This window comes from Trichechus manatus, unplaced genomic scaffold, assembly GCF_000243295.1.
Source record: "Trichechus manatus latirostris isolate Lorelei unplaced genomic scaffold, TriManLat1.0 scaffold00086, whole genome shotgun sequence".
NCBI lineage: Eukaryota > Metazoa > Chordata > Mammalia > Sirenia > Trichechidae > Trichechus > Trichechus manatus.
This window is the reverse complement of record NW_004444022.1, coordinates 6187634-6202570: the sequence shown is the minus strand read 5'-3', so window position 1 is coordinate 6202570 and position 14937 is coordinate 6187634. Positions and strand designations below refer to the sequence as shown.

The following is a 14937-nucleotide window of genomic DNA, read 5'->3' as shown; positions in this document are numbered from 1 at the left end:
ACTGCCTGTAATCGGAATGACAGCAAAAAAAAAATTTTCCAGTGAAAACCTTATGAATAGCAGTGGAACATTGTCTGATACAGTGCTAGAAGATGAGCCCCTCAGGCTGGAAGGCACTCAGAATAGACTGAGGAAGAGCTGTCTACTCAACGTACAGTTGACTTTAATGATGTGGATGGAGTAAAGCTTTCATTTGCTGACCTGGCAAAACTCAAAATGAGAAGAAGCAGCCATAAACATCCATTAATAATCAGAATGTGGAACGTATGAAGTATGAATCTAGGAAAATTGGAAGTCGTCAAAAATGAAATGGAACGCTTGGAGATAGATATCCTAGGCATTAGTGAGCTGAAATGGACTGGTATTGGCCATTTTGAATCAGACAATCATATGGTCTACTATGCCAGGAATGACAAATTGAAGGGGAATGGTGTTGCATTCATCATCAAAAAGAACATTTCAAGATCTATTCTGAAGTACATCACTATCAGTGACAGGATAATATCCATATGCCTACAAGGAAAACGGGTTAATATGACTATTATTCAAATTTATGCATCAACCACTAATGCCAAAAATGAAGACATTGAACATTTTTATCAACTTCTGCAGTCTGAAATTGATCAAACATGCAGTCAAGATGTTTCCAACTTTTGCATTACAATCACCAGTGATTATCAATACAAAGAAGAAAGATCGGTAGTTGGAAAATATGGCCATGGTGATAGAAATGATGCTGGAGACTGCATGATAGAATTTTGCAAGACTGATGACTTATTCATTGGAAATACCTTTTTTCCACAACAAGGACTACATGTGGATCTTCCCAGACGGAATACACAGGAATCAAATCAACTACATCGGTGGAAAAAGATGATGGAGAAGCTCGACGTCATCAGTCAGAACAAGGCCAGCAGCTGAATGCAGAACAGACCATTAAATTGATCATCTGCAAGTTCAAGTTGAAGCTGAAGAATATTAAAACAAATCAAGAGCCAAAGTATGACCCTGAGTATATCCCACCTCAATCTAGAGACCATCTCGAGAACAGATTTGACACACTGACCACCAATGACTGAAGACCAGACAAGTTGTGGGATGACATCAAGCACACCATACATGAGGAAAGCAAAAGGTCATTAAAAAGATAGGAAAGAAAGAAAAGACAAAAATGGATGTCAGAAGACACTGAAGCTTGCTCTTGAATGTAGAGTAGCTAAAGCGAATGACAGAAATCATGAAATAAAAGAGTTGAACAGAAGATTTCAAAGGGCAGTTTGAGAAGACAAAGTAAAGTATTATAATGAACTATGCAAAGACTTTGAGTTAGAAAAATGAAAGGGAAGAATACACTTGGCATTGCTCAAGCTGAAAGAATTGAAGAAAAAACTCAAACCTCAAGCTGCAATATTGAAAGATTCTATGGGCAAAATATTGAATGACCCAGAAAGCATCAAATGAAGATGGAAGGAATACACAGAGTCACTGTACCAAAAAGAACTGGTCGATGTTCAACCATTTCAGGAAGTAGCATATGATCAAGAACTGATGGTACTGAAGGAGGAACCTCAAGACGCACTGAAGGCACTGGCGAAAAAGAAGGCTCCAGGAATTGACAGAATACCAACTGAGATATTTCAACAAATGAATGCAGCACTGGAAGCGCTCACTTGTCCATGCCAAGAAATTTGGAAGACACCTACCTGGCCAGCCAACTGGAAGACATCCATATTTGTGCCTATTCCAAAGAAAGGTGATCCAACAGAATGTGGAAATTATCAAACAATATCATTAATATCATGCACAAGTAAAATTTGGCTGAACATAATTCAAAAGTGGTTGCAGCAGCATATTGACAGGGAAGTGCCAGAAATTCAAGCCACATTCAGAAGAGGACATGGAACCAAGAATATTATTGCTAATGTCAGATGGATATTGGCTGAAAGCAGAGAATACCAGAAAGATGTTTACCTGTGTTTTATTGAATATGTAAAGGCATTCAACTGTGTGGATCATAACAATTTATGGATAACACTGTGTAAGAATGGGAATTCCAGAACACTTAATTGTGCTCATGTGGAACCTGTACATAGACCAAGAGGCAGTCCTTCGAGCAGAGCAAGGGGATACTGCATGCTTTAAAATCAGGAAAGGTGTGCATCAAGGTCGTATCCTTTCACCATACTTGTTCAATCTGTGTGCTCAGCAAATAATTCAAGAAGCTGGACTAAATGAAGAAGAATGTGGCATCAGGACTGAAGTAAGACTCATTAACAACTTGCAATATGCAGATGACACAACTTTGCCTGCTGAAAGTGAAAAGGACTTGAAGCACTTACTGATGAAGATCAAAAACTACAGCCTTCAGTATGGATTACAGGTCAACATAAAGAAAACAAAAATCCTCACAATGGGACCAATAAGCAGCATCATGAAAAACGGAGACAAGATTGAAGTTGTTAAGGATTTCATTTTACTTGGATCCACAATCAACGCCCATGGAAGTAGCAGTCAAGAAATCAAACAACGTATTGCACTGGGCAAATCTGCTGCAAAAGACCTCTTTAAAATGTTAAAAAGCAAAGATGTCACTTTGAGGACTAAGGTGCGTATGACCCAAGCCATGGTAATTTCAAACACCTTATATGCATGCAAAAGCTGGACATTGAATAAGGAAGACTGAAGAAGAATTTATACCTTGGAATTAAGGTGGTGGTGAAGAATATTGAATATACCAGGGACTGCCAGAAGAATGAACAAATTTGTCTTGGAAGAAGAACAGCCAGAATGCTTCTTAGAAGCAAGGATGGTGAGACTTTTTCTCACATAGTTTGGACATGTTATCAGGAGGGGTCAGTCCCTAGAGAACGATATCATACTTGGTAAAGTAGATGGTCAGCAAAAAAGAGGAAGACCCTCAAGGAGATGGATTGACACAGTGGCTGCAACAACGGGCTCAAACATAGCAATAATTGTGAGGATGTTGCAGGACCAGGCAGTGTTTCGTTCTTTTGTACATAGGCTCTCTGAGTCAGAACTGACTCGAAGGCACCCAACAACAACAATAACAACAAGTCAAAAATGGGTGAGGGTCAAATAATATCGCAAACTTCTTTTAGTAGTTACTTGACCAAAAAATATTTGAAGGCACTGCTCTAGACCCACTTTTAATACATAAATACCTAAGATACCATTTGGTAATATTCTCCCTAAACACAGTGTCAAAACATCACATAATTTTTAATTAAAAAATAACACAAAAACTCACGTAGACTAACCGTTCCTTTTTCATAAAACTGAATCTCAGAAAAGATAAATGGTTTGCCCAAGGTCAAACTTCAGTTTTTCCTCCATCAGATCATACATACTCTCTCTCTCCTTTGGGGTTCTTTCTGGATTCTTGGGCTGCTAAGCCTCAAACTGCTGTGATTATTGAGAGAGCTGCCAGTCTCAGCCTTGGGCAGCTTATCTCTCAGCAGTCATCTTTCTTCACAGGACCTCAGCCGTGGGCAGCCTCCTTCAGCTCTAACTGTCTGAGCTAAGTGAAGGGGAGGCTTATTAATCTTTTTTGACCTTGTGAACTCAAAGATCTTATTAATTTCCCCTAACATAATACAAAGGGGCAGAGATAATCCTTGGAAAACAGACCTCTTCTCTTTTATTTCCACTTTTGTCTTTAGAAAAAGATGTATTTTTCTTTTTCCTATCAGCTTTAACGCATAAAGAAGGAAAAGCTGTCCTAATCACCAAGGCATGACAGGTTTTAACCTGCAGTAAGTATTTCTCATACCCACCCTCTCCTCTTTAACCCTACTACTGTTATGTTTATCCAGGATATCACCTCTTTTTTCGAAAACTGTATTCCTGCTTATATCCTCTGAGCTATTCTCCTATAATGAGAGATCTAAAAATATCATCAGACCTAATGATATTGTTTCCTGGCTTTAAAAGCTTTTGAAGGCTCCTTATGGCCCACTAGATGCACCCAAGCTCCACCAAAATGGCCCACAAAGCCAACAGTCGTTTGGCTCCTGTTGACCTCTCTGACCTCGTCCCTCTTCCGGCCCTCTCTGTCTTTCCCCTTGTCCTCCGGCAACTCCAATCTGTTTGTAGTTCAACCTGTCCAGTGGACTATTTTCTGACCTCCCTGCCTGGAATGTTCCTCTTCCTGCTTGGCTTGCATAATCTCCTTCAAGTCTTTCCAAAAACCCCCAACTCTGGGTCACCCATAATATTCAGCAAATCTTCACTATTGCCCTTACTTTTGAAAACTATACTGAGTTCCTTTTAGGAAGTGTTGTGTTTTATTACATTCATATTCCTGGTGCATTAAAATGGATAATCAAAGAACATTAGCTCCAGATATCTGGTTTCCCTTAACTCCTTGGCAATGGTTTGAGATAGTGATTCCAACACAAACCAACTCTTTTAAAGTTCAAGAAAAAACAGTGCCTTGTGTGTAATAATAATAATAATAATAACAATGGTAATGATAGCTAATATTATTAGTTGCTTACCAAGTGTATGATGGTGCTTTTTAAGTATTTTGCATGATTTCAGCATTGAAATATCACAAAAATCTTACTGACATTTAACTGGTACCACAGTTCAAGCTCTCAACACTCTATTATATACTATATGACATGCACAGATCACCTAAATGGAACACCCACCCTATAATATCACTGTTACCTATGCTCTTTTTAATTCTTCCTGAGTAGGCTATAAGTTTCTCCATTCAAATATTTTTAAATATCAAGAAACTCTCAAGGAATCTGCCATTTCTAAAATGAGACACTGATTGCAAAAAGGGGCGGGGGGAAGGAACCAATTGCTTTAGTGATGCAGTCATTCTGCTCCTGAGTTGTGAGTACTCACAGACTGGGGGAAGCTCGTACTCGACTTCAAGAACCACTCTTTCTCCAACATTCTTCAGCAAGCTGATGATCTCGTCATGGCGGAATTTGGCCAGGTTGATTCCATTCACTGCTTTGATGTAGTCGCCCACATCCAGCTGATCGCTTCTGCAAAATAGAGAATGTCTATTCAGTGGACACCACAGGCTAGCCTGATGGTATTTTCCACTTTGCTCTCATGAATGAGTATTTAAGCCTAGAAGCTTGAAAGCAGAAGTGCCTGCCACCTAGGCTATGGCTGGCCCCTAAGAATAAGAGTACAGTACAGCCAAGGGTGGATGAGAGATGAAATGGGTCCCTCCTACTCGTGCTGCCTGTTCTACTTTAGAACTCCTGCACTGAGTCTGCTGCTGTTCAGATTTTTCCTAACCTTTTGGCCCTTTTCTTTTTAAAGAGCACCATAAAACAAAATAAAGAGAAAATTTGTTATAGTTGCTGTGCTCATAAAAGGTTGGTTCTCTGGGGAAGATTACCCAGATCCTGGACACAACAGATCTTTTTCTTTCTTCTCATTCACTCTCATTTTTGCTCCATGCCTTTTGAAAATTTCATTGTTTTCAGCATCTTCACTGGGGGGTTTATCCAGGGCCAAGGAAAGTCAGCTTATTTTGCTGTTTATTGCTAACCACAGGACTAATAAAAAGAATACTGGTGAAAAAGAAACCACAATGAGAATATTGGATTTCAGAAACAGTCCCATCTCTCTTCACCACCATAATAGAACCTTGGTTGCCCTCTACTTCTAAACCAAGAACACACAGCAAGACCGATGACAGGAATTAAAATTTGTGTCACTGACAAGGACCTTCAATGACATTTTCTCCCAAAATAGAAATACCTAATTCATTTATTTTATGTAAGTCCAGCCCAAATCATTCTTCCTTCTGAGAGCCTTCCTAGTCTGAGCCAGCCTATAGTCCATACTGTCGCTCTCACCATAGCCTTACTGCCACTCATTTGTGACAATTTTCGCATTGTTGCTTTTTACTATTATACAATGCCATTAGTGCTCTCAAATGTTTCATGTTTTTTACACCTTATCTCCCCTAATAGATTATAAGCCCCTTTAAGGCACGGATCTTATCTTTAACTCTTTTGATTTACTATCTGTAAAATGGCAGTGCCTTAAATAAATATTAGATGATTGACATAAAACTGACATAGCACTACTTTTAATCACAGCATTACTACAACTCAAAATGGCATCCTTCCCCCTTATTCACACTTGTTTCAAGGTCTACATCTGAAGAAGTGCTGGAGAAATATGAAGCCCTAGCATCAGAGACTGGTCATGGCTGTGATAAAATAAAGGAGGCTATGGTGTGGAAAGAAGTCTCTTAAAAGCCTGAAGAAAACAGATTAAGGTGATCATGTTCCCGTTAGCCTCTCTTACAAACAATACCTTCAGATCATGGAGCACTCCACTGGGTTAAGCTTATTAATTGTACGAAAAGGTAGATCATCCAAAGTCATCACTATTTCCGATCAAACTTTATAAGGCAAGAACTCTAAAACTTAACTTGGGATTATGTGGACAAGAATATTGGTGTCCAAGCCTTAAGGTAAGTTAACCTCACTCTTAATGAAACCTGACCATTCCATCCTCCTTTCTGAGGTAAATTGAGAATTTCACTATAAAGCAAGCTTCCTCTCTTCTCAACACCCTCTTTCAATCCAGGACATTCTATCGTTGGCAATACTAGTACAATTTGCAGCTCATGGGAAGAAGGACAAAATGAGACATCCTGCTCTATGCCTTTTATCCTTTTGGAAACAACTTTTTGTCTTGATGAAAAGGAGAATCCCACAAGTAGAAAAGTAAGAAAATGTGGGACAAGTAAAGTTTTTATTTAGAAACTTGGAGATGGGATTCCCACTCTTTCTAGGTCACTATTTCCCTCGATGGCAGTTTCCCCCCATACCAAAAAACCAAAACCAAACCTGTTGCCGTCAAGTCGATTCTGACTCATAGTGATCCTACAGGCCAGAGTAGAACTGCCCCATAGGGTTTCCAAGGAGCGGCTGGTGGATTTGAACTGCCAACCTTCTGGTTAGCAGCCGAGCTCTTAACTATTGCACCACCAGGGCTCCTTCCCCATATACATCATATATTCCACATTTAGATGATCCAAGTGTCTCATTTCCCACTATTCAGTGGCACGTTTGGGACGAGATCCATACAGGCATTTTAAAATTCAAAACTTATGAGGGCCTGGCTCCTCCTGAGATGACAGGAGAATCCCTGGTGACTCTGGCATTGGCCAGAAAAGCCACATGGACAGACCAGTAGGGCAGCTTCTGAAACATAACCCTCTGTGGTTCTGCGCAGAGGTGCTGCCTGGCAAATAGTAGCTGTCATTTATTTATTAGTGACCTTTCCTAATGAAGCTTTGATTTTTGAATTAATTACACCCTCTGATCCCTTTTCTACATTTCCCTGAGATGCAGTTACCTAGCAGCAATGCCTCCTTGCCGCAGATTAGATACTCTTGGCTTGCCATCCTTATCAATTCCTCCAGATACTGTCAGACCGAGCGTAGTGCCTTCTTTCTTCATCAATTCAACGACTGTGGAGCCCTTGAATTCCTCTGTTAAAAGAAAAGTATTTACCTTATTAAACAAGAGTCAAATCACAGATTTTTTTTGTGTGTGGTTAAGTGACTTCTCCCTGTAACTTCCCACTTTTTTTTTAATGAGAAAAGATATCTGTGGCTTCCTTCCATTGCAATTTACAGAGTTATCTCATAAAGATGTGCATGCAGATAAAGCTGAGGCAGTTATTCCACTATAGGTTATTAAAATAGGCACCAGTGGGGTAGTTCATTCTAGGTTGACAATAAATAGTCCAGCATGGCTGTGTACGAACCATAATATTCACCCTTTGTTTTCTGCCATTCTCAAGTGACTTTCTCTGGTTTTTCTCCTGGTAATTCCAAAGGGTACAATTAAAAGCTATAAGAGGTTAGGACAGAATTTTAAACAATAATACAAATACATATAGTACAGCAGCAGATTCCAAGTTCTTGGTACATTTCAGCTTAAGAGACTAACTGACAAAAGAAAAGAGAGCTTCCTACAGGTCCAAGAAAAACATTAATGGCTCTCTACTTTTTGTTGTTGTTGTTCAGATTATAATGCCTTTTCGTGTAACAACTCATGTCATTTCTTATAGAATATGTCACAATATGGCAAGGCAGGGTTGGTCCCCAGAATCCCCAGGTAATTTCTGCAAATCCTTCATTCCCTATTTTCAGAACTTAAAATCTCACAGATCCTATGGGGCTAATGTCTGTACATCAAGAAAGAATGCAAATCTTTTGATTTTAGTCCCGGCAGAAGGTTAGAAAACTTTATAAATATCATATCTTTTGGATATAAAAGTAGAGTCAATATTTATTTATCCAGAGGCTAATTATGATAAATACTATTTTGAAAATCTCTGTGATGTTATTTCCCCTCTCTGCAAACATACATGCTGGGTAGGGATGGGCAGGCTGGACAGTTTTCCAGCTCTTCCTGAATCAGGTAATGAATTTCAGGTAAGAGCTTTTAGAACACTGAAAATACTGATATTAAAATGCAAGAACAGATATGCTTTTTCAAAGTCAAATTTTAAAAAAAGATTATTTGCATACATCTGGCCCTTCCTTAATTACATGTAAGAGTTAATTATAATTTCAAAAATCTACGCGAATGCTTATTGTAAAGGTTTTTAAACTGCTGCAGCTAGTATATGATCCCACTAGCCAATGAAAATCAAATCATGTCAGGGAAAGAAATAATGTCTCATCTAATCTAGTGATGGGAACAGAGGATTTGGATAGAGTGATTTAGGAAATAATATTGGAGTCCTTATTCTCTGTCCTTGAGCACAGAGAATGTGACCGAGCTGGAGCTGGGCTCACAAGGACTCACAAGGACACATCAACTGGGCCCTGAGGTATAAAGACAATAGCTAAGATAATCTTGGAAAATATCTTTTAGGGAAACTTTCACATAAAGCCGATCAAACACAACACAAAAGACTTTCCACTCTTATCTTTTTCTATTAGCATTTAGTGAATAGAAATTTGTTGGACCAATGAAGACCCTCCTGACTCTCATTACTGAAACTTGTACCAATGGTTGTTAAGAAAGACAATTCAAAATGTAGGATCACAGTTTCTAGCCAATCTGAAAAGGCTAAGCTTTCAATGGTTTTGCCTGTTTGTAATGTTAATATATACTGATGACTCTGTAATGGTTCTTTGGACTCAGTCAGACAAGGCTATGGCAGCATACCTGTCTGTTTTCCCATTCTTGCCTACTCTATAATATTCTTTGGACTCGGGCAGACATGGCTGTAGCAGCATGCTTATCCATTTTCCCACTTTTGTCTGTTCTGTGATATTTCCTTGGACTCGGGCAGACATGGCTCTGGCAGCATGGTTGTCCATTTCCCACTTTTGCCTTTTTGAATATATGCTGAATAAAACTTACTTTTTGGTTCACTAAACTTTATGATGTTTTTCCCCTACAACAAGAGAAGGCAAGGCATGGCAGGCCGCCATCATACTCAACAACTTACAGAATACCATTCCATGCAAGGCTTTCAAGATTGTCAGGTCCAGCATACCATCTCTGGACGTCTGCAGTATTATGTCTGTTTGACGATACTTCATATGTGAGTTGTTACTGCTCTTTAAAGGAGAAGCCGAGGGAGAACCTATGAGTGTATGATGTCTCTTCACCTACTATGTTTTATATAAGACCAAATAATGATTGAAATTCAGGATACTCCTCTCAAAATTCTTGCCAAATGCATAAAAGCCCAGAGCCTTTTACATCATTTACTCGAAGAATCTGTAGTAAGACCATCACTTTCATTCTACCTATACCTCATTAAAACAAAACAACCCCCTATACATCCTACAAAACATACAAGGGTCCAACTGATATTTAAGTGATCAACATAATAAACAACCCTTATAAACCTTGTAAGGAGCCCTGGTGGCGCACTAGTTAAGCACTCAGCTGCTGACCAAAAGGACAGCAGTTCAAACCCACCAGCCACTCTGTGGGAGAAAGATACAGCAGTTTGCTCCCATAAACACTACAGCCTTGGAAACCCTATGGGGCAGTTCTACTCTGTCCTATAGGGTCACTATGAGTCAGAATCAACTTGACAGCAATGGGTTTGGGTTTTGGTTTTATAATCCATGTGGGCAGAATCCTAGGTATAAATTATTTAAAAATAGTTATGATTAAAAGTAACCAAAATGGTATACTAGATGGTGGCTATTCATATTACAAGGACATAATGTGCCTGACAATTTTGCCCAGCAAAAGAATTCTCTGCATCCCTTTAAAATGCAGAGTGATCCTGGTATATTTAAGCATTGATGATTGATCTTTACTTGAAGAGTTAGAAGCATAGTTTTGTAATGCCTGTCTTAAGGGTCAGTCAGAAATGAACAAAGAAGCAACTATGAAGTAGTAATGCCAGGCAAGTGAAAAATAAGTCTCAATTCATAAAAACTTTATTCATACTCAGGTTTTCAAGAACATGCTTCCTGCAAAGAGTAGGATACCAGTACATAGATCCAGCCTTATGGGAGGTAGGCAATGCAGATTTCTGCAGAACGGATCTCAGGTCCCTCCCAGACTTCTGGCTGAATTCTGAAAACCTACCTGGAAAGCTCAAATCCCTTAATTTAATTTCATCTCCATTAGAATATAAATCCAGCCATCTGGGCTATTTTTTAAACTGTTAATAGTCAATTACCCCATCATTTAGAAATACTTCAAATTTTACCTAAGAGCTAGTTTTAATGACATGAAAGAAAGAAAATGTACATGTACCATTAATTGAGGAATTTGTTCATTCATTGATTCAAGCATTTATCCAGCACCTACTACAAACTAAATCACGAAAACGCAAAGATGGAAAAAGTCCAAACTATTGTCTTCAAGATGCTGACAGCCTAGTCACAGAGACAAGCTACACAGAGACCACCGTGGCACACTGTGGGTTGCGGGGAAGGCAGTCACAGAGGAGATGGAAGTAGCACCCGTAAACAGAAAGGCTTGAGGTTCCAAATGCAACATCTATTTCACAGTTTTGTCTTCTGTTCAAACTGTCTGTATTTATCGATTAGGATTAGCAGAGCAGGAGACCAAAGAAGGACTCTAAATGAGGCAAAACTCGGAGTAAAGACAGAATATTGTTGCGAGAAAATGCACTATTCACAAGAATGTTAATTGCCAGTAAGTGTCTTTGGTCCCTGAAGGATCGACTGAATCTTTTATAGGCATATTCCAGAGGGGATAGGAGAGAAGTAGTTGCATGGAGAGGGAGGAATATGCTTCTGGAGTTTCTTTTCTGCTAACCTGAGCTGTCTACTCAACTAATCAATCATTTTATGTCTTTTTTGGTGTTTAATGTTTGCATAATGACCTAATGGCAAAGAGAAATGAAGACAGATGCATTCATTTGCATGAGTTCACTTTTATATCAAGCTTACTGAACAGAGCACTGCTGTGAAGTTGGGGAATTTAGGCAAGTCAGTATGTACTGACAATTTCTTTCTTTTGTGATTTAAATGGCAAATATCCCTTTCCAAACTAAGCAGGACCTTGTAGCAAAGACTGTAGCATCTCCAAATTAGCAAGCAGCACAGGGAACAGATGATGGTGAGGAATGAGATGGTTCAGGTTTTGACGTTTTCTTTAATCACCATATTTAATTATCTTAGAAAATAAATTCTAGATTTGCATCTGTACCAGTATTCACTCAACATAACCAACAAGAATTTCATTGATAGGATGGAATTTAGCTGTTTGTGGTTTTTCTTTGGGTTTGTGATTCAAACCTTTGAATTACTATGACTCCAGCAAGATTTGAAGCAAGTAACATCAATGCTTGGCAAAAGAAAGAAAATTCTGAAAAATTCGTGCAAACAAATCTAAAAAAATTAATAAGGTAGATGGTTACAAAATTAATATGCATAAAACCATAGCCTTTATATAAACAACAGCTAGGTTAGGAATTATCATAGAAGAAAACACCTCATTTACAATACCTGAAAGATAAAACCCATAGGAAAAGACAATACAAAATATGCAGGATCTATACATAGGAACAAGGAGCCCTGGTGGTGCAGTGGTTAAGTGCTCGGCTGCAAACTGAGAGGTTGGATGCTCTGAGGAAAGAAGATGAGGCTATCTGCTTCCACAGATTACAGCTTTGCAAACCCTATGGGGGCAGTTCTATTCTGTCTCATCTGGTTGCTACAAGTCAGAATTGACTAGAAGCAACAGGTTTGGTTTTATACATAAGAACCAATACTCTAGTGGTCTTACTTGCATAGCAAAACCAAACATTAAAAAGATGTCAGTTCTTCCTAAATTAATCTATAAAGTTAACAATTTCCATAAAAATGCCAATAGGATTTTTTTTTGGGGGGGGGAGCACAAGATACATCTTACATTATTGCAAAAATGGAACATATGTCCTTGCAAAGATCCTGTGAAAAGTTGTGTCCCCAACTTGCTGTTTAATGTTGCTATGGAAGAGTAGATAGGGCCTGCCCATGAAGCTGACCTAAATGAGGTAACTGAGTTATGACTGTCTGCCACTATTGCCAATCACAGAACAATCAGACACCCCAAAAGTAGGGGCCTGGGGTGGGGAGGCTGGCAAAGCCTTCTGTATCTACCCCCCAAAACTAGTCAAGAGTTTCTATCTGCTTGGACATTCAAAAAAAGAGAAAGAAAGAAAGAAAAGCATTATAGGCACATGACATTTGGAACCCACATTAGACCATCTTCATGTTTCCTAACACTGTTTTGTGTAGAATAAAGGTACAGTATAATAGCATTATTTTGGTTTGTGAAATTCTCAGTGTCTGGAAACTCTTGTGTCATTACTTATAGCTTGTACCAGAAAAGGGGAACCACTCTTAATTTTCCACAAGCCCCTAAAATTTAGAACTTAAACAGAGAATTACCAAGTGGACAATTGTAACAATAGTTGCTGAAAGAGAAGAGATGAACATATAGTGATGATAACAATAGCGTTAAGGGCTGTAACAGAAGTAATTACAGGGCTATGCTGGTACAACCTGGGCGGCCCTGAATCAAGTTGGGCAGGCAGTGTTCCGGATGGTTCCTCAGAGGACTGATCCCTGAGCTAAGAATGGAAGAAAGTCTCAGCTAGATAAATGGAGGGAGGGGAAAAGGTGGCAAACAAGGGGTAGGGGATAACATGCGTTCTGGGGAGTGCAAGTCCATCACTTCAATTTGAAGCTTTTTAATTCTGGCTTCATGTTAGAATCACCCGGAGAGCTTTTAAAATATTGATGCCTGCCCTCACTCACACCAACTGAACCAGAATACCTGTACATGGAGAACTGGCATTGATACTTTTCTTAATTAAACTTTTTTTGAATAATTTATTTTATTTTGTTGTGGTGGTGCTTGAGAACATACATACAAAAATACACACCAATTCAAGTGTCTACATGTACAATCTAGTGACATCGATTATACTCTGAGTTGTGCAACCATTCTCACCCTCCTTTTCTGAGTTGTTCCTTCCCCATTAACATAAACTCACTGTCCCGCAAAGCTCCTATCTAATCTTTCCAGTTGCTGCTGTCAATTTGATCCCATACTGATAGATCTTAAAAGAGCATAATGCTCAAGGCAGACAGTCTTTACTACTTAAGCTAATCTATTGTTTGGTTTTAAGAAGACTTCAGGGTATATTTCTGGTTTCAGGTTTAAAGATTATCTCTGGGCAATAGTTGCAGGGGTTCATCCAGCTTCCATGGCTCCAGAAAGTTTAGATTCCATGAAAATTTGAAATTCTGTTCTGCATTTTCCCTCTTTTGATTAAATTAGCCCTTTTAAGATAATTGTAGTTTCCCATGTAGTTGTAAAAAATAATACAGAGATCCTTTGTACTCCTCACACAATTTTCCCCAATGGTAACATCTTGCAAAACTATAGTACAATATCACAGTTAAGATTATCACCACAAGAATCTCTCATGTTGCTGTCTTATACCCACACCCTCTTCCCTCCTGGCCCACCCCTTTAGTAAGCTCCTGGAAACCCCTAATCTATTCCCTATTTTTATAATTTTATCAATTCAAGAATGTTATATAAATGGAATCATACTATGTGTACCTTTTGGGGTTGGCTTTTTTCATTCAGCATAATTCTCTAGAGATTCATTCAAGTTGTTTTGTGTATCAGTAATTGTTCCATTTTATTGCTAAACAGTATTCCATGGTATGAATGTACCACAGTTTGTTTAACCATTCACCTGTTGAAGGACACTTTGCTTGTTTCCAGTTTGGGATATTCCAAATAAAGATTCTATAAACATTCATATACAGATTTTTATGGAACACAGGTATTCATCTCTCTGGAATAAATGCCCAGGATGATTGCTGGGTAATATGGCAGTTACATATTTAGTTTTTAATAAACTGCCACTATTTTCAAGAGTGACTATAATTTTATATTTACACTAGCACAGTATGAGTGATACAGTTTCTCTGCATCCTTGCCAGCATTTGATGTTGTTGCTATTTTTTAATTTTAGTTATTCTGATAAGTGTGTAGTGATATGTCATTGTATTTTTTTTTTTTTTTAATTGTACTTCAGGTGAAAGCTTACAGAACAAATAGTTTCTCATGAAACACTAGTACACATATTGTTTATGACATTGGTTAACAACCCCACAACATGTCAACCCTCTAACTTCTCAACCTTTTTATTTTTTTGGTGAAAATACACATAGCCAAAGATATACCGATTCAAAAATTTCTACATACACAGTTCAGTGACATTGACTACGCTCTTCCAATTGTGCAGTTATTCTCACTTAAGGTGAAGGCTTACAGAACAAAATAGTTTCTCATTTAACAGTTATTACAAATGTTGCCCTATGACAGTGGTTAACAATCTCACAACACATCAACAATATCCTTACTCAACCTTGGGTTCCCTATCACCAGCTTCCTTGTCCCC

The 14937-nt window shown here is 38.6% G+C and overlaps 1 protein-coding gene across 2 annotated transcripts in view; it reads right to left on the bottom strand.

Moving 5' to 3' along the window:
* Nucleotides 1-14937, bottom strand: part of GRIP1 (glutamate receptor interacting protein 1) — a 332455-nt gene that overhangs the window by 161150 nt on the left and 156368 nt on the right. For both annotated transcript variants that reach the window (XM_004381537.2, XM_004381538.2), the window contains exons 3-4: nucleotides 7369-7504; nucleotides 4879-5024 (exon numbers count right to left, since the gene is read on the bottom strand). In XM_004381537.2, coding sequence (XP_004381594.1) covers nucleotides 4879-5024; nucleotides 7369-7504 — 282 coding nt within the window. The remainder of the gene's footprint in view (nucleotides 1-4878; nucleotides 5025-7368; nucleotides 7505-14937) is intronic.